At 55.5% G+C, this 22,452-nt stretch overlaps 1 protein-coding gene and 1 long non-coding RNA gene across 2 annotated transcripts; one reads left to right on the forward strand and one right to left on the reverse strand.

Moving 5' to 3' along the window:
• Positions 1-1,481: 1,481 nt before the first annotated feature.
• On the reverse strand, positions 1,482-20,115 carry RAB8A (RAB8A, member RAS oncogene family). The gene is made up of 8 exons (XM_036095329.2): positions 19,946-20,115; positions 15,386-15,446; positions 13,783-13,843; positions 9,967-10,044; positions 8,347-8,436; positions 7,662-7,727; positions 6,333-6,383; positions 1,482-2,916 (listed from the first exon to the last, which is right to left on the reverse strand). The coding sequence occupies exons 1-8, from the start codon at positions 20,067-20,069 to the stop codon at positions 2,824-2,826; spliced, it is 624 nt and encodes a 207-aa protein (XP_035951222.1). The 5' UTR covers positions 20,070-20,115; the 3' UTR covers positions 1,482-2,823.
• Positions 14,257-16,598, forward strand: LOC144378893 (uncharacterized). Its single transcript, XR_013440850.1, has 3 exons — positions 14,257-14,869; positions 15,536-15,718; positions 16,179-16,598. It is a non-coding gene; the product is annotated as an uncharacterized LOC144378893 (long non-coding RNA).
• Positions 20,116-22,452: the final 2,337 nt, after the last annotated feature.

Here is a 22,452-nt window from a genome sequence, read left to right on the forward strand (position 1 = left end):
AAAGGCCACACGGTGTATGATTTCATTTACATGAAATGTCCAGGACAGGCGAATGCAGAGACAGAAAGAGGACTAATGGTTGCAGGGGGGCTGGGCGGGGGGCATGGGGAGAGACTGCTTGTGGGGATGGGGTGATGAAAACGTTCTAGAATGGACCATGGTGACAGCCGTGCAACTCTGAGAATACACTGAAGACCACTTAATTGCACTTTGGTGGGTGGATTGTTCCATGTGCAGATTACATCTCAATAAAGATGTTATTAAAAAAAAAAAAAAAAGGAGCGCCTGGGTGGCTCAGTTGGTTAAGCGTCTGCCTTCGGCTCAGGTCATGATCCCAGGGTCTTGGGATCGAGCCCCACATCGGGTTCCCTGCTCGGTGGGAAGCCTGCTTCTCCCTCTCCCACTCCCCCTGCTTGTGTTCCCTCTCTCGCTGTGTCTCTGTCAAATAAATAAATAAATAAATCTTAAAAAAAAAAAAAAAGTCAAGGTGTCCTCTTTCCCGGTACAAGGGGACAAAAGTGGAAGAGCCACTTCCCTGCGTGCCACCGCATCGAAGTCCTAGTGACTCTCTGAGGAAAAGGCTGGGTCTCAGGAGGGACTGAGGAGTTCAAGGACCCCAGCCTGACCTGGTTGGGAGCAATGGGGACAAAATTGGGGCCTGTTGGGGCAAATACTTCCAGCTCAGTGCCGAGAGCTATTTATAGGACTTGTGCCCCATAAAGAGACAAGATGTGAAGAGAGGAGTGAGTTTTCCTCTTGGGGTGCAAGACAAATAGTGATGCTGATAATGAGGATGACGACCAGGATGTTGACGGCAGCTTATCTCTCAGTGCTTACCAGGCATCTATCCCAGGCTGAGAGGCGCCATCTTGCTGGCTCATGCCTATTTTACCGACGAGGAGACTGAGGCTCAGCCCGCGGCTGTGCTGGGGGGAGGACAGGGCTCGGAACCCAGCACTTGACTTGGCAAAATGGGTGCCAGCAAGGATGCAGATGAGAGAATGGTGGGGGCACGATGGGGTCTGATGCTGACCAGGCAGGTTCAACAGGGAACGTGATGTCCCACAGTGGTGCTGTGGGGGCGTACACCTCTCCGTTCTCCTGGGGGGCGGGGGTGTGTGATGGCAGAGCTGCAGGCCGGGAAGCTGCTTCTTCCAAGTCAGTCTTTGGGTCACAGTTGCATCTCCTCAGAGCTCGGGGTAACCGATCTCCTCTGCTTTGATCCTGTCTACACCTGGGGTAGGGGTGAACCTGGCACACTTGAGGAGCAGACGAGAGCCAAGGCGCGCAAAAGTGGAACGGCTCCCACTTTAAATGACAGGCCTCCTGAGGACCCTCGACCCAACACCCGGCCATACCAGTGCCCTACAGGGGACATGGGGACATAAAAATCCATTACCTTTAATCTAGCCCAATCTCTAATCTTACAGATGAAATCACAACCAAGAAATAAGATAAGCTGTAAAAAAAAAAAAAATCTGTTAACTTTAAAATGAGCTTTAATTTGTTTTCCTTAAGTGCATTTATCGATGTAAACAGAGCATGTTAAGAGATTTCAGGGGAGAGCAGACTATTGCTGGTATGTTGGTTTTAATTCACAAAAGAAAAAACTACAATGCCAATGGCTTGGACTGACAGCAGCTTAGGGGGGGTGGGGGAGAGAAAGAAAGGCTCCCGGCTGACGCCCCTCCGACCTGGTTACCGGTCCCAGTTGCAGTCCCTACGGGAGGGTAGAGCTGCCACAACAGAACCGGGTGACGGCAGTTAAAAACCAACTCAGACTGCTCCGCGGTCAGTCTGTTGCTCGCGCCTCGGCCCGTGCCAAGCGCGGCCTCACGCTTCGGGCCCGTCCGGCCAGAGGTGCGCACGAGCTCCCAGTCACCTGGGTCTGCTGCTGGGAATCAAAGACAGAATCACTTCATGACACTACAGATCTGGAAAAATAAAAATCTCAGCTAGAAAGTACGTCCGATTTGGAGACAGCGGGAGGGAAGAGGCGTCGGGGGGCTGCCTGGGGCGCCAAGAGGCAGATGCCCCAAGCACAGGTGGACTGTGCGTGGTTGCGCGTTCAGGGTCACCTGCGGCCCTCGGCGCTCGGGCGGGGAATGCCGAGAGGCCTGCTGACCATGCCCAGGCCCCGCCGGACTACAGAGCAGCACCTGGCTGTGAACGGGAAGGGCCGCCCCAAGCTTCTTTCCTCAGGATTTCCGTAATTTGTGCTTCCCTTTGGTTTGGTTTGACAGTTGAGAAGAATGGGGGGGGTGGGGGGGAAATGGTTTTTGTCACTTGTCCAAACCAGACAGAAGAGGAGAAAGTAGGCGTCAGATGTGCTAGGTGGACGCTTCGTGGGCCCGGCATGCGTCGCCTCGCTCAGGGTGTGGAGCCTGGAACTCCCGGAACCCTCACTGGCCTCTGGGGGTCTGGCTTCTGTGCTGGGGATGTGAACGGGCTTCCCGGTGGGGCTTTGCTTGTATTGCAATGAGATGAGGATTAAAGGCCTGGAGATGGAGGCCCACCATGTTGGCTGATGTTGATGGCCACACCTCAACTCCATCTTTCTCTCTGGTTACACGACGAGAGGGCCCGTTCAGCAGACATCGAGGGAAAAATAGCAAATTCTTAACTTATTCCATCTCCAAAGTGGAAAAAGATCAGACAGTTACTAAAATAAACAATTTCTCAATTGTGTCTGGTGGCCATGGGCCCAGTGGCCGCGGCACGGCAGGGAGTGTTGGAGGGGGAGGGCCCCGGCTGAGTGAGGGACTCACTCCGGACAGGCACAGTCAGCCACGCGGAGCGAGGCTCAGAGTAAGGCAGCGTTCCTCACAGAAGAACACATCGGAAAAAGCCGCTCCTCTTCTGCTGGTCTGGTGTGATTTTGACTCCCTGGTTGCTCCCTTGGGGACTATTGCCTTCCTGAAATGGCAAAAAGTTTTCTGAGGTCATGGCTGAGCATCAGCTCTATGTCTCTTAACCAACCAATGAACCAACCAACCACCCATCTGCCAGTCCACCCACCCCTCTATCCCCTCCCATTTGTCAAACCTCCGTCACCTTCCAACCAGCCAACTGTCCCTTCCAACAGACAACTCACTTTTCTCAGACCCACACATCTGCTACCTACCTCCCCTTTCCAACCATCCATTCTTCCACTCTTCTTACTCGCCTGCCCATCCCCCCTCTTCCATTCATCCCTTCAATATGTTTCCCACCATTTGCTCACCCCACCCATCTCAACCTCCTTTCCCTACTTCCTTCTCTCCATCCATCTACCCAACTGTGCTGAGTCCCTCGCAGTGAGGCAGCCCAGGGGCAGCAGAAAGACTGTCCTCTGAGATGGGGGGGGGGGGAAGAGCGGGGTTGGGTTCAAGGTCACAATGCCACTCACACCTGGCTGGTCTCCACGTCCCTGTGCCAAGGCTCTGACTCAGCACCTCTCCCCTTGTCCACCTTCTGCCCCACAGCTTGTACTGTAGGCCCTAAACTCTAATCTTGTCCACTCAGTCCATACTGAAACCCACCCACGCTCCCCCATGTTCAGGGGGAATGCCCTAAGTCCCTCACCCAGCATTTGAAGCCTCTGCCTGTCATCTGGCCCCTGCCTACCCTGGCAACTCAGATCCTACTTTCTCCCATTCCACCCTGTTTGCACGGTTTAGTCCCCTTTTCTTTGACTAATTCCTTCTCATCTTTTTGCTCTGAAGTAAAACCCGAATTTATTCAAGTAACCATCGAATGCCTATGCTGTGCAAGGCCCTTGTGTGGACACTGGGCATGCAGTGGTGGGCAAATGGTCCTGCCTTGGGGAGTTCACACCGTACAGGGAGACAAATCGCACGGGTCTACAAATAAGCAGTGATTTCCCATAGCAGCGAGTAATGAGAGAGAGAACGGGCAGAGAGTGGAGAAGCGTTTTGAGGGCGGTATCTGAACAGAGGCCTCGTGAAGTGAGGCCAGGGACAGTCCAGGGTTGTGGTCAGCGGAGTAACTGCCCCCCAAGACGTCCACGCCCTTGTCCCTGGAACCTGTGCAGAAGGAAACCTGACACAGCGGAGGGAGTTTGCAGATGCGTTTGAGCTGAGATGGGGAGAGCGGCCTGGATCATCCAGGTGGGCCCCATCGAACGCTGTGACTCCTTAAAAGCAGAGCAACTTCCCAGCTGTGGTGGAGAGAGTGGGGACAAAGGAAGCAGGGCCAGAGAGATGCTGAGCAGCTGGCTCAGAAGATGGAGGAAGGGCTCACAAGGCAAGGAATGGCCTCTAGGAGCTGGACAAGGCAAGGAAACGGGTTCTCCCCTGGGGCCTCAGGGGATGAGGGCACCCCTGCCGACACCTTGGTCTTAGTCCGGTCAGACCCGTTTCTGACTTGTGACCTCCGGAACTTTTACACGCATGTGTTGTGGAAGCTGCTGAGATTGTTACGGGAATGTGTTGCGGTAGCCCGAGGACGCTCATGCAGGAGGGGAGCACTGCAGGGGGAGGGGAAAGTCCAAATGAACATGGCGGGGAGGGTTCAAGGAACAGGAAAGGGCCAGTGTGGCTGGAGCAGACGTCAGGGACGCAGCGGGGTGAGAAGGTGGGGAGGGCGGCAGCGGCCTAGGTGGCGTGGAGTTTGCGCTCAGTGCAGTGAGGAGCGCTGGGCTGGGCAGAGCGGGGAAGTGCCGGAGGTCTGGGAGTAGGGTGGGCGCTGGCGGAGCCCGGCTTTCTAGGATGCTCTCGAGAGAGAAGACAGGGGTGGGCAGAGCTGGCCGCATCAGTGATGTAAGACAGATACGAGCTTGCACCTAGGAGAGAAATACGCTCTGGAGAGGTAAGGCACGGCGCAGTGATTATAGTCAACAGTACTGTGTTGACTCTATTACACCATATTATCAACTTCAGAGTTGCTAAGAGACTCGATCGTAATTGTTCTCAACACAAAGAAGGAATGATAATTATGGGAGGTGATGAAGGTGTGAGCTCACGCTACTGCAGTAATCGTATTTCAGAATATCAACGTGTTAAGAGCAATGTATCGTACGCCTCAAACTTGCACGATGTTACATGTCAATTATGTTTCAATTAAAAAGAAAAGGCAGAGAGGAAGTGGCACGGGGCTGCGACTCTGAATGTAAACGAAGGTGTTTTGTAGGAATTTAACTGTCTGTGATTTGCAATTCGGTTCAGAAATGAGTAGGAATTTAACCGTCTGCGATTTGCAATTCGGTTTAGAAAAAGAGGAAATGCAAGGACTACGGCTGCACATCAGTGCTTCATGCTCTACGGAGGTGATCCACGGGCCGAGGAAAGCAGAGCGTCACCACAACGCTTAGCCTAACTGCCAGGGGGCAGGTGGCAGAGGGATCATCAAGAATCTCGATTTTACTGTCATGTTGAAGAGGAAAGAAAGGATAGGAAAATGACACGCTGTTGCTGGTCAGTGTGTTTGTGTACGTGGATTGCTTCCTGTTTCAGCTAAAAGGCTGCTACTAAATTGATCATATCCCTTATGATTCCGTTCACAGCACCTGAGAATTACGAAGGCACATTTTAAATCAGATGTGAACTACCTGAGTGGTGTTTTGCGTCCTACGTGCCGTTTTGTGTGACCAGATGTAACTCAAGCGACACATAGCTGGCTTTATGCTCTCGTATCAGACAACGAGGGGTGGGAAAGGGCCGGGGAAGAGTGGCCACTGGGCTGGAGGCTCTGGAGCAAGACTCACAGCAGTGTTTAGGTTTAGCTAAACACGCCCAAAGTATAGTCAAGTATGCACACACGACCAAAGGCAGCTCTAGAAATACTGAGCGCCTGGCACTATGAAACAAAAAAGCCAGAAACAAACAAAAAGGGTGGATGGGGAGGAATCCGGGCACGACCTCTCTGAGGCCCCAGGGCCCTACTGAAGGTCACAGAGCTGTCCCGGCCTACAGAATTGGGGATGGACTCATTGATACGGAGAGCCGGTGGCTGGCAGACACAGGCCTGCTGGCAGCCTTGTCACAGGGTGGGCTGTGGCTCTGGGCCTGCCTGGGGCTTTTGTGCAGGAGGCTCTCTCTCCCAGGTGGGGTGGAAAGGGCCGTGTGTCCCCGGCTAGCCCGTGTGCTCGGCAGACAGCACCTGGCATGGAGCAGCTCTGAGCCAGGGAGGAAGGACGGAGCAGAGCAGCGCATCCGGGTGTGGAGGCCCACACCTCTCCTGCTAACTCTCGCCCCCTTCCCAGAAATGCCCTACCGGGTCTGGCTGGGCCCTAATGCGCAGATCTGCCCGGAGATGCATCACAGCACTGAGGCCAAGGACAGCTGGCTCCAACAGGGAGCCGTGCAAGGATTCAAAAAAGGACATACACTCACCAATTTTTTGTCCATTTTTGCTTTGATGTCTCTGGCGAGAGTGAAAAATGCCTGTGGAATAAGCATATCATTAATGTCCCTGGAGCAGGGAGCAGAGAGGGGCTTGCCGGTTCCGGGCTGCTCCGTGTAGGAGATGTGGTGGGACCATGGCGGGAGAGGGGGGCAGCACTAGGGCAGCTCCCTGGGTGTGGGTGTCCCCTGTCCAGCCCCGTCTCCTGCCACTACTGGGCTACTCCTGTCAACCTCTACCACCACCTCCCCTGAGCCAATGACCTGGGACGTGGGGACACCCCTGACTGGACAGAAAGGACACTCAGGTTCAAAGGGGTCAGTGACTTGTCTGAAGGAAGGATCCAGGAGGAGGACCTAGCTTTCCATCCCAGACTCCTGTGTTCTGTCCACTTTTGCCCCTGCTTCTTGATGGGCAGGGGCAGGGCAGAAAGGACAAGTCGTTCTTAGCCAAACAAGCTTCATCTGGGGTCCCTGCCAGCAGGAAGGCCAGGAAGGGCTGGTACCAGGTGAAAGGTTTGTCTCCCCATGCTTGACAAAAGCTCGACCTGGCCCTTTTGGGGGCCACATGATGTGGAAAGTTCTGTTGTGGAGGGTGACTTGGGGTGCTGGAAGACAAGAAGCTTCCCTGAGGAGGGCCCACTTGGACTGGGCCCTGAGAGAATAGAGGGTACGAGGAGGGTGCTGCACAGGTGGCCCGGGATGGAGAGTGGTGGGCGAGGCCCAAGCCATGGGCGGTGCACACTGGCTGGGGCTGGTAAGGGAGGGCCTTCGGTGCCAGGCGTACGGGGTTGAGCTCAGGAGTGACAGGGAAGATCCACTTTAGAAAGATCACTGGGGTGGTGGGATGGAGATCGGCAGGTTAGCTGCGAGGCTGGCATCCCCGTAGAGAAGAGAGGGTGGCCTGGTCCGAGGCTCAGCCAGGGCTCCCTACTCCATCTGGGCTGTGACTGGGGCCTGTCTGGGCGGGTGGCGTGGCTAAGAGCACAAACTTGGAGCCAGGCCTCGGCACCAGTCAGCTGGGTCTGTCCGAGGCTCAGTTTCTCCACCTGCAAAACTGTGCCTGCTCCCCAGGGCTGCCCAAGAGCCACTGAGGTAATACCCTAGGTGGCCAGCCGGGCCCTGCACCTGCTGATGTCACAACATGGCAGCGGTTCCCCCAAGGGGCCTGGCATATGGCAATGCCCCAAAACTGCCTACCGGCCACCTGGCTAATAAGACAGCCCGGAGCCTGAGGTCAGTCCCTCTGGAAGAGCCTCCCCAGAGGGGGCAGCGTGTCCCTCAGCCTGGAGGGGTCCGTGCTGTGGGCCCAGGACTCACGTTCTCCACGTTGATGTTGGCCTTCGCACTGGTCTCCATGAACTTGATTCCGTAGTCCAGGGCCAGCTGTGAGGAAGGGAGACACACACGTGCACCTCAGCCACCAGGCGCCCCTGAACGCCACAAACCACCAAGTGGGGAGCAAGGAAGTTGGGGGGGGGTCTCAGGCCATGGATGTGACCTCCTGGGCTGCTCCCTCAAGCCCCGAGTGGAGAGCAGGTGGTGAATGGGTGAGCGTCCCTGGCAGGAAGATGGAGGGGGCCTGGTTCAAACCACGGCTCTGTCCCCTGCTCCCTGTGGTCTCAACAGGTTCCCACCAGATGCCATATGGGAGCACGCAGAGCACACCCCAGAAGCCCTCGTGCTTGCAGTCTTTAGACAGAAGCCCAGCTGGGTGAGTGCTTTCCACTCTCCCTTCTCAAGGAAAGCACCACACTGGCGCAACCAAAGTGTCCTGGTTTGCCTGGCAAAGTCCTGAGTCCCAGGTCCCCTCAGTCTTGTACAAGCCAGGATGGCGGGTCATTGTATGCTCAGAAACACTGTGAAGGAGTCTCCCCCAAAGCCCACTCCATCAGCGAGCAATCGGGGACCGTTTGCGGCAGAACAGGCCTCCATGCAGAGAACCCTAAAACCCTGAAGTCCCTCTGCCACGAGGCACCAGGCCCAAGCCGGTTGCTGTGCCCACCTTTTCTCCCCGTTCCTTGGAAACTTGTCTCTTGTCGTTCACATCACACTTGTTCCCGAGTATCATCTTTTCGACATCTGCAGAAGCATGCTGGGGGGGAGGGGCAGACAGGGGAAGTGAGAGGTCAGACGGGACGACAGGCCAACACGCAGTCTGTCCCCTGAAATCAGCGTGGTGGGCCAAGACTGCTAGCACACCCTTGCACAGGTGACAAGCCGGACCTGAGAGGCTGAGTCATGGTCTGTTCATGTCACACAGCCAATAAGAGCAGAGTCCAGGTTCTAATACTCTGACCAAGCACATGCCTTCCGGCTGCTGAGGACAGCTTCTCTATGGGCTGTGTCACCCAGGATCCGAGGCCATCCTTGGGCTCCTGGCAGGGTCTGGCCTATGGGAGGCAAGCGAGGCTGGGCTATTTCCCCCTGCTCGCCTCCCTCCCTCTCTGGCTCCTCTGCTGGAGGCCCCAGCTGCTGTCCTGGGACCTTCTGCCCCACTCCAGCTCGCTCTGTTTGGGCTCTGGAAGTGGGCAACGCCTGTTTGGGGGTGGCCCCCCCCACCTCAGCCAGCCCTGGGTACTTCCCCATCCCCTGGCGCTCCCACAACTGCCCCCCCTCACACAATGCCTGATCAGAGCTCCTCCTCCAACCTTTTCCCAGGCCCCAGTGGAGGAGTCTGCGCTTCCCGAAGGACCTGGGTATGGAAAAGGACCTTCTCTGTATAGCTCAGATCTGGTCTTGGCAAGACATGCTTCACTGCTCCCTGCCTAACTTCCTGTTAACTGCAAGGCCCCCTCTCGCCCACTGGCCAGAAATAGCGAGTTTCCACAAAGACCAACAGGAGCAGTTCCTCGTCCTCAGCCAGGGCCCAGCCACCAGCCAGCCAATGTGGGGGTGTCAGGACGGCAGCCTGGTGCCACTGCTCAGAGGCCAGCAGTGACGTGACCTTTGGCCATGGCTTTACGGATGGGTGAAGTCCTCTGGCTGCACCTCAGACCCGAAGCCCCACTTGATGAGTCATCAAGAGCCGCAAGTGCCATCGTCCAAGGCGGCTCTGCAGGTGACAGCAAGCTCTATGGGGAGCCGAAAGGCGAGGACACCAACTCTGGGCCCGGAAGGTGGGGCTAGCAGACCCTCCTTCCCAGCTGGCTGCACTATAAGAGCTGTGGCCGGAACACAGGTAGCTCAGACCAGCTCACACCCTGCTCTGCTGAAACTCAGCACTGTCGGAAATGCCTCCCCACCACATCCACCAGACACAAGGGTCATGCCTATTCTAGAACCTTCCTTTTCTGCAAAGCACCAAATGCTCATGGTGATCAAGAGCTTGGATATCCCTTCTCTCGTGACTGAGACACTGCCCAAACCCAATAGCCCCGCTGGGGAAATGGGCTTTCAGGGCCACCGTATGATGAGGCCAGGCCCACGTGTGGTCTCCAGCGTCAGCTGCCTGGCTTCTAGTCCCCATTCTGTGTATGTCCCTAGCTACGGGGCTCTTGGCAAGTGACTTCTAGGGGTCTCTGTGCCTCAGTGATCTCATCTGTGAACCACGCAGCCCTGGGGTGGGGACTGCGGAGAGGACATGTATGAAGTTCCTGTGCATGTGACGGGTTGCAAGCCTTACCTCCTCAATGTTCCGAATCCAGTTCCGGATGTTGTCAAAGGATTTCTCGTTGGTGATGTCATAGACCAGCATGATGCCCTGAGCGGAGGGAGACAGACACGTGCACTGCACAAGCTGCGAGCTGAGGGGGAGGCCCCCAGCAAGGTGGGGTGGCTGGGACGGACCCCAACAGGACAGCCCTCCCACAAACTCCCTCCACTCCACCCCTGCGGCCCGTCCTTCTGCTGGACTGCAGCACCAGCTCCTCCCCGGTCCCAGGCTCTAGTCCTGTCTGCCTAGCCACCAAGGTGACCCTTCACCCTACAGACCAGATCCCACCAAACTCATGCTTATAACCGAGCCTTGCAGGCTCCCCAGTGCCAGCAGGTTAAGTATGGCCCATGCTCTGGCAGCCCACAAGGTCCTGCCGACCTCCCAGCCTCATGTCCCACAGCTCCCTGCCCTGCATGCTGTGCTCCATGGCCCCGGTGCCCACTGGGCCCCTCTCACACCCACTCTCCCTCACCCCACCCTGCCCGAGTCTCCTCTGGGCACTCTAGCATGACCTCTCATCTGGCATCTACTATGTGCCAGGTACTACAGCAGGGTCTCCCTGAAGCCACACAGGTCCTGGTCACATGGGTGCCACGGTCCCCACTCTGCAGATGAGGACCTTGAGGTGTGGGGATGGCTAGGCTCATCTCCCATCCCATGAAAGAGTAAAGGGCACAACTGGGGCCTGAACCCTGACACCCTGTGTGTTCCAGTGACTCCGCCTAAGTGGGGGCCAGCTTGGAGCACAGGGCTGGGCAGCACTGAGGCCCGAGGTTCCATAACCAATGCATGAGCACCCAGGAGACAGTCCAGGGGTCCCGCAAGAGCTGCACAGTGAACCTACCTCCACCTGGGCCCATGATCTTGCCATCACTGAGCAGGGCAAATATCCTTGCTTGATACAAGGGAAACTGAGGTGCACAGAAGTGACCTTTAAGACTGAAGCCCAGGCAAGGCTAACTCTGAAGAAGCTGATCACACCATCTCCCGTTAGGAACCTCCCTGGGCCCTCATCAGGACCAAGCAATGCTGAGGGCCACCTTTGAGGCCCATGGCCCCAGCTGTCCTGCCCCGGCCTGGCTTACTCAATTCCCTCAGGTTACCCCCTCCAAGGGGCCAGCCCGCACCCATGACCTCTGGTGCTAGCTAGGAAGTCTCTGAGGCTACCTGAGTCTGCAGAGTAAGAACACGGGATGTGGGTGCTGTGGGGGGGATCACTGGGAGACTATGTGACAAAACCTCAAAGACGGGGCAAGACAGCCACTGCAATCCCGAATCCTGGCCATGAACCTTAGGGGACACACAGTGGCCTCGTAGCCTGCCACAACTACAGCCATGGCCAGGACCCCTCAAAAATGCCATCTGGGGGCCCTTTCTCAGGGCTTTCTTGGGGAGACTGAGCAGTGGCCACTTGCGGGATAACTCAACGGAGCTTTCAGTGGCTGCGCTGTCCACCACGCCCCAGCCAAGGCCAGCTTGAGTAGAAGACTCTGGCATGCAGACTCCATAAGTCAAGCATCGTGGAGGCCTCTGCCCCGCAGCTGCCCTCTGGCCATCAGGGGCAAGAAATGACCGGGGTCCCGAGGCCTTTCCACTTGTTTATCCAGGGACTGGCCCCTCTGCTGGCCCAGGACTCTGGCCACCACCAGCAAGCTGATGCCACAGGCTCAAGATTCCAAGGTCCCAGATATTCACCAACCAAGGGGTGCGGGCAGTGGGTAGAGCTCTATCAGGAAAGAGAAGTCCCTAGAAAGCACGGGATCACTCTGTTCCAGGTCCTCCTGGAAACTCTCCTTGGAGCTCCAAATGATCATTTTCCCAGCCCTCGTTGGGCACAGCTCCCCATATCAGGCTGTAAGCTCATGATGGGACAAGAGACATCAAATGTTGCCCAAATTTGGGACCTAAGAGTCTAGTACTATACAGGGAAAGGATGATGGCTTCCATGGTGGCAATGTTCTCTGAGCTGTCCCATGAGGTTACCACTGGCCTCACATGGCTCTGGGGTAGCTAAAATGCACCTGGTCCTACCAAGGGGCTGGATTTCTTATTTTAATCAATTTAAACTCAAAGAGCCACACGTGGTTGCCGGCTTCTATACAGGTTAGCACAGATCTAGGACTGCAAACCACAAACACTTGGGGCTGGACAGGGCCACACAAATGGCTCAGCCTAGTGTCACCAGGGGCTGGCTGAGGATGTGGGCACTGGAGACAACCAATCAGTACTGGCCTAGCCATCTACCCTTTGCGTGAACCTAAGCAGGGCACGAAACCATGCTGAGCCTCAGGTCCCCCATCTGTAAAATGGGGATAACCATGGCACCCATGCTCAGGGGTTAATGGCCAAGACCTGGGCCCAGCAGCTGGCCCAGGAAGGGGCTCAGTGAATGGGTCAGTGGGGAGCTCTTTCAGGCCAGACAGGGACGGGGCCTACTTGAGGCCACACAGTAGAAGCTCCCCCAGGACCCCAGATCCCTGAGGCCCCTGCCTCACCAGAGGACAGCAAGGTGAAAGGAAAATGAGTAAATAAATTTTAATGAGGAGTGCTAAGGTTGCAACCCACATGACTGAGTTTCTATTATGTTTCAGAAGCTATGTAGGATACTCTAAATACTTAATGCCTTCATTCATTTCTGTAGTCCGCCAGGATTTCCTAAACACCCACCACATACCCACCATGGTCCCAGGCACAGGGCACGTGGCAGTGACCAAGATGTGGCCCTGCCCTCACAGAGCTGATGGTCTAATGGAGGAAACAGGCATCTATGCAGTTGTAGATCGGGTGCACACTGGGAAGGGCGGGGTGCAGTGGAAGCTGGAAAGGGGGAGCTGGCCATCCATCCTCACTGCTGCCTGGAACACAGTCCTGTTCTCTGTCCCACTTTCCAAGTCAGGAGATGGAGCTCAGAGGGTGACGCGAGGCACTGAGCCAGCTGCAGGCGTCTGCCTCCCTCTCCCTCTGGCCCCTGAGCACTCAGCTCTGTACATGCCTCACACACGCACAACCCACTTGAAGCCCCTGAGGGCAGGAACTCAGCCCACTCCAGGTCGTCCTCTACATCTAGCTCAGGCCTGGCCTAGAGAAGGTGCTCAGTAAAAGTACTGGAGGGATGAGGAATGAGTCTTCCTATCACATCACCCTGCCTCTGGCCCAGGTGACAAATATAACGGCCAACAGCCCAGAACAAGTCAGCTCCTGGATCGTTCTTCAAGTCTTCAATAGCAGATTCCATAGAGACTACGTGGGCCACGTGAACGCTCCTAAGTGTTGGGGCATGCCATCTCCAACTTCACTGACCTCACCTGGAAGAACCGGCTTCCTGGGTCTTCCCTCATTCCCAAAGAATTAGGTTTCCTTAAACCCTGCATTGTCTCTAAAGCAGAAGAGGATGTATGTGGGGGCAGGGCACAGTCTTCTCCTGAAATTAACCTGGGACTGAGGACCCCTGAGAACCCCGAGCATGGACTCCCCAGAAAGATCCAGGTTTTGGTATTCAAGACGGTGATGTTCATTTTGACTTTAAAAAAAAAAAAGAAAAGAGGGGCGCCTGGGTGGCTCAGTTGTTAAGCATCTGCCTTCAGCTCAGGTCATGATCCCAGGGTCCTGGGATCGAGCCCCACATCGGGCTCCCTGCTCCGCGGGAAGCCTGCTTCTCCCTCTCCCACTCCCCCTGCTTGTGTTCCCTCTCTCGCTGTATCTCTCTCTGTCAAATAAATAAAATCTTTAAAAAAAAAAAAAAAAAAGAAAAGAAAAGAAAAAGAAACAAAACCCAATCCATACCATTGCGCCCCTGTAGTAGGCTGTCGTGATCGTCCGAAACCGTTCCTGACCAGCTGTGTCCCTAAAGCAGAAAAAGGGATACCAGTGACAGCAAACATGAATAATCATTACAGTGGGGACAATGGACACCTACCCAGGATGGACACCCTGCTTTCTCACAGGTCATTTCCTGATTCACCGTCCTGCCCCGCGGCAGCAGCCCCATTCTCCCTCTTCTTACAGAGAAGGAAGCGGTGACTCAGAGGTGTTAAGGACCTGACCCACTAGGCCTAAAGTCATGTCCCATGTCCCCCTAGGACTCCTCTGTTTCCTAGGGATTCTCCCCAGAGTTTCTGGGTCACCGAAGAGCCAAGTCAGGTATTATCTGTGAAAGTCCAGGGCCACACAGGTCTGGAAAGGGCTGGTTCCATGGCGGGTGGGCTGAGCTGGGCAACCTCAGCGGGGCCCCGGACGCACTTCTGCACTTGCTCAACTGTGGCCCCAGTCTAGAAAACTCTAACCCCGTGGATACTGCTAAGAGCAGAAGGAGGAAGAGAGAGGGGAAGAAGAAAGCGAAACTTCTGCCTGTGGCCGCGGTGTCACTTTGGACTTCGGGCACCAAGGCTGCTGGGAGCCATGCATGGCAGGTAGAGGTACTTCTAGAGGCAGCCAGAAACTGCCTGATTCCCAACTAACAGGGCGTTAGGCCTCATCCAGATCTGGACTCTAAAGTCTGAGTCAGAGGTGAATGCCACGGAAGCCGAGGGGACGCACTCGGCAAGCAGGGCAATGCTCGTGCTCTGACGCTGGGGTGAGGGAGACAGGCTGCAGGGAGGGTGGCTCCGTGGCCCCTCTCACGGCAGCCCCTCTCACCACAGGTGCTTGCTGGGACTGGGAGACTGCACCACCCTCTCAAATAGGACTTCTCTTTAACTTGGCTCAGGGCACATACTTCCCTGCCAGTGACGTGGCTATAGGGAGGGACTCCCCTCCATCTGACCATGTGAGCTCAGCCTTCCTGCTGCCACGCGCAACAGACCACAGTTGGCGTCAGTGACAGGGATTCACAACGGCTCTAATTTGATGTATCACAAGGAATCAGCCCCAGGTAAGTGGAATAGAAATGGGTCTCACCACTGGGCCCGGGCCTCAGTTTATTTTTGGTTCTGGGGTTTCGGGTCTGTGCGTTAGAGAAGTTAGGCCTGGGCTTCCCCACGACAGAAGAGAGGAAATGATGTCTGGCCTCCTTCAGCGAGCTGGTAAGCTCAAGAGGAAATGCTGGGCTGGGGAATTTCGCTGCCCTGCAGCCTCCATCACTGCCTGGGCACAGAGGCCTCTCCAAGTTCAATGGAAGTAGGCCACAGGGAAGCCCAGACCCAGCTGTGCCCACACCGAATGCTGAGCTAACCAGGACTAGCAGCTATGTCCCCCGAAGGTGCTGACACAGACTCCAGGCCCCAGTAACCAGCAAAGCACAGTCCCTGAGGTTTCTGAAGAAAGCCTGGCGTGTATGGCTGGGCACAAAGAGATGGAGGCCATGGGCACAGGGAGGGGGAAAGAGGCACAGGGCTTCTGGCTGTAAGTGCTCACTGGCGAAGGGGCTGATGGTGGCAACGACTCTTACCATATTTGCAGCTTAATTCTCTTGCCATCGAGCTCTATGGTCCTAATTTTAAAGTCAATTCCTGAAAGAAAAGGAAAAAAAAAAAAAGGCACATCACTGTCAGCCCATTTCCGAAGCTGCATCTGAGGCGGGCACTGCCGACCTGCACAGGTAACAGCATCCACGGCTTATGGAGCACCTGTCCGGCACCACGCACGTGGCTTCTCGGAATCACAACAAATCTGGAGGCACCTGGAGAGCTTTCTCCTCTCGTGGAAGGGGAGGCTGAGGTTCAGAGGGCAGACAGCTGCCCAGAGTGAAGCGGCAAGCGGCACAGCTGGTGGGCAAACCCAGGTACTTCCGGTGCCAAAGCCTTGTTCTATCCCTCTCCCCACCGGGCTGCCTCTCGGGGTGGGCCTCCATAGAACACTTTGCAGGCCAGAGCCCCACGCTTCCCGCCACCCAGCACCAGGCCCTCCAGGCACACAGGGCATGGAGCCCCATGACACCCCACAGTGTCGCTCCCACGGCCCCCAGGCCTCCAGCTTCCCCACCTGCTGTTCCCTCTCTGCAGGCGGTCCCCACTCTGCCCACCTGTCAGTCCAACAAACTTTCTCCTTTAGGACATGCTGGAAGGTCACCTTCCAAGAGGCCTTCCTCACCCTGCCCCCCCTTGTCCGCTTTGCCCAAGACCAGGGTGACCTTTCAGCCTCTTCAGGTGCTCTCCAGGCTCCTACCCCCTCAGTTCCCTCCCAGGCTTTCCAAACCACAGTCAACCATGTCACAAAGCTAACCTCTGTTCCAAACCTTCCAGTGTGTCTGCCAACGGATGGATGAACAAAATGGGGTCCATCCATACTACTACTCAGCCATGAAAAGGAACGAAATCCTGACACACGCTGCAACATGGATGAACCTTGAGAACATCATGCTGAGTGAAAGAAGCCAGACATGAAAGGTCACAGAGCGCAGGACCCCATTCGTATGAATTCTCCAGAACAGGCAAATCCAGGCAAAGAGGAGATCAGCGGTCACCAGGGGTTGCAGGGGGAATGGGAGATTCAGGGGGTTGATAAGGGGTTTGGGGTTTCTTTTTGTCATAACAAAAATGTTCTAGAATTGGCTGCGGTGATGGTTGTACAACTCTGTGAATATACTAAAAGCTGCTGACTTGTATGCTTTAAATGGATGAACTCTATGGTTCATGAATTGTATCTCAATAAAACTGTTAAAAAAAAAACACTTTCCACTGGCTTCCCACCACCCCCTCAGCCCCAGAATAAAGTGAGAAGAGTTGCGTGTGTGCTCCCAGGTCCTGCCCAGCCTGGCCACCTCTCCGCACCCGTGGCTCACGTGACTGCTTCCTAAATATCCCTAGCACGATCTGGCCTCGGGGCTCTCATGCTTGCTCTTCCTGTTCTTGCAATGTTGTTTCCTTCCACAGCTACCTGGCTCTCCTGGCCCTTCACTCAGGTCTCTTGTTCAAGTCACCTCCTCCGGGGAGCCTTCCTGACCATCCTCACTCTCTCTCCTCCCACTTCTTTTTCTTCTTCATGCACTTATCCCTGACAGTGTATACTTGCTCCATGAACCTGGGGATAAAACTTGCCCATGTGAATGCCCTGCATGGAGGGCAAACAGCCCAAATCTCCACCCATGAAGCCTTGAGGCTGAAGCCTGGCTTGACCCCTCAGAACTGATGATGGGGATGCTAATTCCATCCCTGTCCACCTCAGGAACTGTCCAGGGGACCACAGGGAATATCAGCCTGCACGTGAAGTTTGCCCACTAGAACGTAAGCTCCAGGAGGGCAGGGACTCAGACGTCTCGCTCACAGCTGTATCTCCAGTAATTCAGCATGGCAGAGGCCAACTACGTATTTGCTAAAAACTGATCGCCCAGTCCTGCACACACACCTTGACTACAGGCCTTGTTACATTTCTGTTTCCCTCTGATTCATCCGAGTCATCTCTGCAGCCCCAGAAGCCCTGCTGACACACGGCAGGTGTCGGGAAGGATGGCAGGACAACAGAACTAAGAGCAACGGGGTCTACGTGGCGCTGCGTGGTTTACGAAGCACTTGATGCTACGCCATCTGTCTTCCTGAAGGAATGAGTGAATGGGGCCCTGAGGAGACAGTGGAAGCTGAGCCAGGTTGTAAAGAACCAATTCCAGGAGCCACGGGGCCAAGTTCACACCACAAACGATCGATGGAGCTTATGAGAATAGGCTTTGGCAAAATGAAACATGGGCAGGAAACAAACAGCCACTTAATCCCTGATCTATAAAGAAAATCCAGAGGTACACTTAGTGCCAACAGAGAATCACCTTTATGCATTCAGTTGTATTTTAGGACTAAGAGGCCCAGTGCTGTTCCTTCCTAAAACACCCCCCCCCCCCACCTCCTGTCACAGACGCACAGGGACATAGAAAATCAAAAAGCACTGTTTCATCGGCAAAGTCCCACAGCAACACTCTGTCCTCTCCTCTTCCTGGGTTTCACTAACAAACCAAATTTAATTAGGAAGTGTAAACTTTACAAGGCTAAGAATTATGAGGCCATTACTTCAAGGTCAAGATGAATTAAATTTTCTTAAAAGACAGAGGCCTGCAGGAAAACTACAAATGTAATGGGAATACCAAGGTGGGAGGAAGGGATTCTGGGTTCAAGGGCCACCTCTACCTCCCCAGGTGACCTTGCCCAAGTCATGTCTTTCTCTGGAAGTGGAGGCCAGTCTCCTCAGAGCCCTCAAGTGCTAGACTGGGTTTTCTGGTCAAGAATTAGGAACCAAACAAAAAGCCCAATTCCTGAACTGATCTCACTAGTCCTTGTGCTGAACAGGAAGTCTCTGATGCTGGGAAACTGAGGTCTGGGTTGAGAGCAATCCACAGCCTGACAGGCCTTAACATCACTTCCTGATTGGTAGAGATGCAAGGGTTATCCCGAAGTTTGACCTTGGGATGGTGGAGGGGGAGGAATCAGAAACATCTGTGTCCAAGGATGGGATGCTGTCACTGCAGGAGCCATTCTGCTTCCTCCAGGCAGCCTCTGGCCATGATGACAACCCCTTATTCACTGTACATTTCTGATCCTCAACCATCCAGGGCACTGGTCAAGGCAGACAGTGTTACTCCTAAACCGAAGAAACAGGGCTCAGAGAGACTAAGTGCTTGTTCAAGGGCAAACAGTGGCTGGAAAGCAGGCATGGCCATTTCCAGTCCAATTCTCTCTCCTCTGCATCCGGCATATAATTGTAAAGTGTAGCTTTACAGGAGGAGGGCAAGGTTGGAAAGAGCAGCTCATCATGGGGTTCAGGGAGATAGGTGATTGGGTTCAAGTTACACATGGGTAAAGCAAAACCTGGTCCCTAGGTTTTCCCCATTCAGAATCAACTCCTGGGCTTGGTGACCATTCTGAAGTAAGGCTGCAGAGCTCACAGGCCACTCCGCTTGATCAGTGTTACTTCCAGGTCAAACGTTTTCACATGGGCAAAGGCTGTTTCTGTGGCATGGGGAGAAGTCAGCTCCACTTTTGTGGATATCAGAACTGAGAAGCAACAAGCCAATTCTGTTCAACCACAATGTGGGCTGGCTCTGTGGGAAAGGCTGTTCTGCAAAGTGACAACCGGTGTCCTGGGCCTCAAGATAGGGAAGTCAGGGCTGTCTGTGGCAGCGGCTGATTTTGGTTTCTCACTGAAGTTTTTTATCTGGCATCTCCTTGGGGATGACAGGTCCTAGGGCAGGCAGCTGTCACTCGCCATTGCTGTCACCCTCAAGTGATGGAAGGTTGGGCAGAGAAAGCCTCCAGACTCCTTCTCACCATTCCTTCTAGAGGAAATTCACCCATGGGGGAAACAGGGTCAGGGAGAGGGGCTTAACCCCTGAACATTCCAGAGGAAAAGAGCAGGAGAGAGCTGGTTTAGAGTTCTGGCCCTCAGATGGACCAGCTGTGGTTGCGCTGGGGGTGAGTGCTCACATCTCTCTGGGATGGTCGGGCCCTGAGTTTTGGGGTTAGACCCACATGGATTCAAATTCCATCTATGCCACAGGCAGACTCTGACCTTGGGTGAGTCTCGTCCCTCCCTGGGCCTCAAATTCCTCGTTTGTGAGACGGGCTCATAAGAGCACCTAACACTGAGGACTGGAGAGTGTGATAATGCACATAAAGCTAGCACACAGTAAATGCTTAATAAGGTCAGATGTTATAGGCCTCTTCGTATGGCCTACTCCCCAAGCCTGTTTCACTTCTGACTCCAAAAGAACAGCTTCGAGGGCTGCTGTGTGGACAGAACTAGATGACCGGCGCCAGAACCCCAGCCCAAGACACGTACTTCCTGACGATCAGGCTGAGGGTTGGAGCCTCAGTCTCCCTATCTGCAAAATGGGCACTTGGTTCCCTCCCCCCCAAAGCCCGGGAACTCCCGAAAGGCGGTGGAGGCGGCTGCTCTTCTCCCCTCCGGTCCCCTCGACCCTCTCAGATCCCTGGATCCGTCCGGCCCAGCCGCTCCCTCAGCCCCAGCCCTTCAGGGGCGCGCCCGGCCCGGGCCTCCGGCGTCCCCGGCCGCTCCCCGGCCCCGCTACCTATGGTGGAGATGAAAGTTGAGTTGAAGGCGTCCTCGGAGAAGCGGAACAGGACACAGGTCTTCCCCACCCCCGAGTCCCCGATCAGCAGCAGCTTGAACAGGTAATCGTAGGTCTTCGCCATATTACACTCTCTCCCCGACGGGAAGTGCGGCCAGCGCCTCGCCACTGGCCGCTAGCCCCGTCCATCAGCGCCGAGCCCGCCCCCTATTGGCTCCGGGCCCGCCGCGCGTCACCGCGGCCGTCGCCCGCTCCCGCGCCCCGCCCGTCGCGGGGAGACCTGGGGAAGGGGCGAGCAAGGCGCGGTGCCGGAAGCGGCCCGAACGCGCCGCTCATTGGTCGGCGCTCGGGACAGGGCGGGCTCCAATTGGCCAGCAGTGAGGAGTCGAGGGGCTTCAAATGAAGACCAGCGGGGGGCGTGGCATCCCGGGTCCCCGCCTTCTTCCCTCGACACTGGGGCGGCCCCGCCCCCGGTGGGAGGGGGAGGGCGGGGAGCGTCTCCAACGGCTCCGCGAGCCCGCAGCTCGGGGGCGGGGCTTGGGGCGCGTGCGTACGCTGACCAGGGAGACCGTTAGGCGCCAGCAGAGGGCGCACGCGCGGAGGGCTCTCCGGCTCCCGCCCTTACGGCCTGCGCAGCCTCTGTAGGCGCCGGGGAGAACGCGGGAACCGACCGCGAAGGTGGGCTTGTCGTCTGGAGACCGCTGTGTCAGGCCAGGGGGAACCCAAGAGGAAAGGGGAGTGGGGACGCCCGTCATAGTCGAAGCGAGGGCCCCTCGAGACTTCCTCCGGAGGCTCAGCGCTGGCCAGGGGACTACTTAGGGTTACCCAGGCCTGCGCCCCCGGAGCGGCTTCACCGCCACCATCTGCGCCGAGGCCCGCGGGGACTCCTCGCGACGCGCCCTCGGACCTAATTAGAGATTGTCCAGACCACTGTCTGCCTGCAGCTTTCCCCCGGAGCCCTGGCAGCCCCAGCCCACTCGGCCGCCAAGGGAGCTGGGGTCGTGAGGATCCTAGGGGATCGTTCCGAGCGTTGTTCTTTGCCTGCAGGTGTTGTCCGCTCTTATAAAAAATACACAGAAAGTAGTTAATCCCCACCCTAACCCACGGGGGTCGATAATGGGTTTCCTGCCTTTTTATGGTGAGAAAACCGAGGCCAGAGCTTCAGTGATTTTCCCAGACTCCGGGTGGGAAATTGGGTCCGAGCTCAGACGCGCAGGCTTCGGAAGCCCGAGATCACCAGGGTGTCCTGCGGCTCAGAGGTGGGCCATGGTGCTGGCGGGGCGTCGAAGAGGCGTCTAGACTCGCGGCCCTGGCCGCCCCTCCTCCATCCCTCCGCAGTGCTGCGAGAATCTGGCTCCGGGTGGGGAGAGCTTCAAGCGGAGCCGCTCCCACGTCGTCGTCGGTGCCACTGGCCACCTTCCTGGGTCGCTCCCCATTCTACTTGCTGGTTTCTTCTGTCGCCCACGATTCCCCTTCTCCGGGTGCTGCCTCTCAGATTGTATTGCAGTCTTCGGGGTCTCCGCGTGTCCTTTAGGAGTTCCCCGTGGTCCCAGGTCTGCTCGCACTCTGGGGGAGCTCATTCACTCCTGTGGCTGCTAGCATCTCCACGCGCAGGTGATTCTTTGAGGAAATCCATAGCCCGGCCATCCCTGTGTCCAGCCGCTTTCTGGACTTGGCAGAGGTACTAAAACATGTCCGCAACTGAACGTGCTAACTTCTACTCAAACTAGCCTGGCCCGAATTACCTTCTGAGTGAAACCGAAGTCATCCTTGACACAGCTCTTGGATCCGCTCACATCTTGGTTCTAGATAGTTGAACCTTGTTCTCTCCACTGGGCTTCCTGATTATTCTGTTCTCTAATCTAGATTTCACTCCGCAGTGTGCTCATTCTCAGACACTTATCCAGTACCCATCCAGGGTCTGTCAGGATCAGGGCTTCACAATCTGGCCCTAAGCTCGCCCTGTGTTCCACATACACTTCATGGGATTGGGAACCCCCCCGAGATCTGAGATCAGTTTAATAAACACTCAACACTTCTGTTAAGTGCAGAGGCACGAGATTGACTAACAGTATCCTGAGCTTAGATTGCAGCCCAAGGGGGTAGGCAGGAGGGAGAGAAGGAGCTTCAGTCTAGTAATGGTAGGGCCCTTAGAGAAGGCAGTTATACTTTAGTCATTGATATTCCCTGCATCTACCATCTAAACAAGCTCACAGCATCAGCTAAATGTTGAATTAATATGAAGGAAATGTTTTTAATTGTACTTGGTGACAAAAATTGTTTGCATACCACATTAATGTTTTAAAGGCTTTCATTTCTCTTTTTGATTCCCCACCCCACTTCCCCAAGATCAGATCTCGAGGCAGATATCAGAGCAATTCAGGTAGTGAAACTGCAGTCATCTTTGACACTTTCTTCTTTAAGTTACCTACCAGCTGGTCAGCTGTATTAAGATTACTTCTTCCACATCATTTCTTTTCATTCCATGGCAAGCACTACCTGGGATA

The sequence above is a fragment of the Halichoerus grypus genome, chromosome 1, assembly GCF_964656455.1.
Source record: "Halichoerus grypus chromosome 1, mHalGry1.hap1.1, whole genome shotgun sequence".
NCBI lineage: Eukaryota > Metazoa > Chordata > Mammalia > Carnivora > Phocidae > Halichoerus > Halichoerus grypus.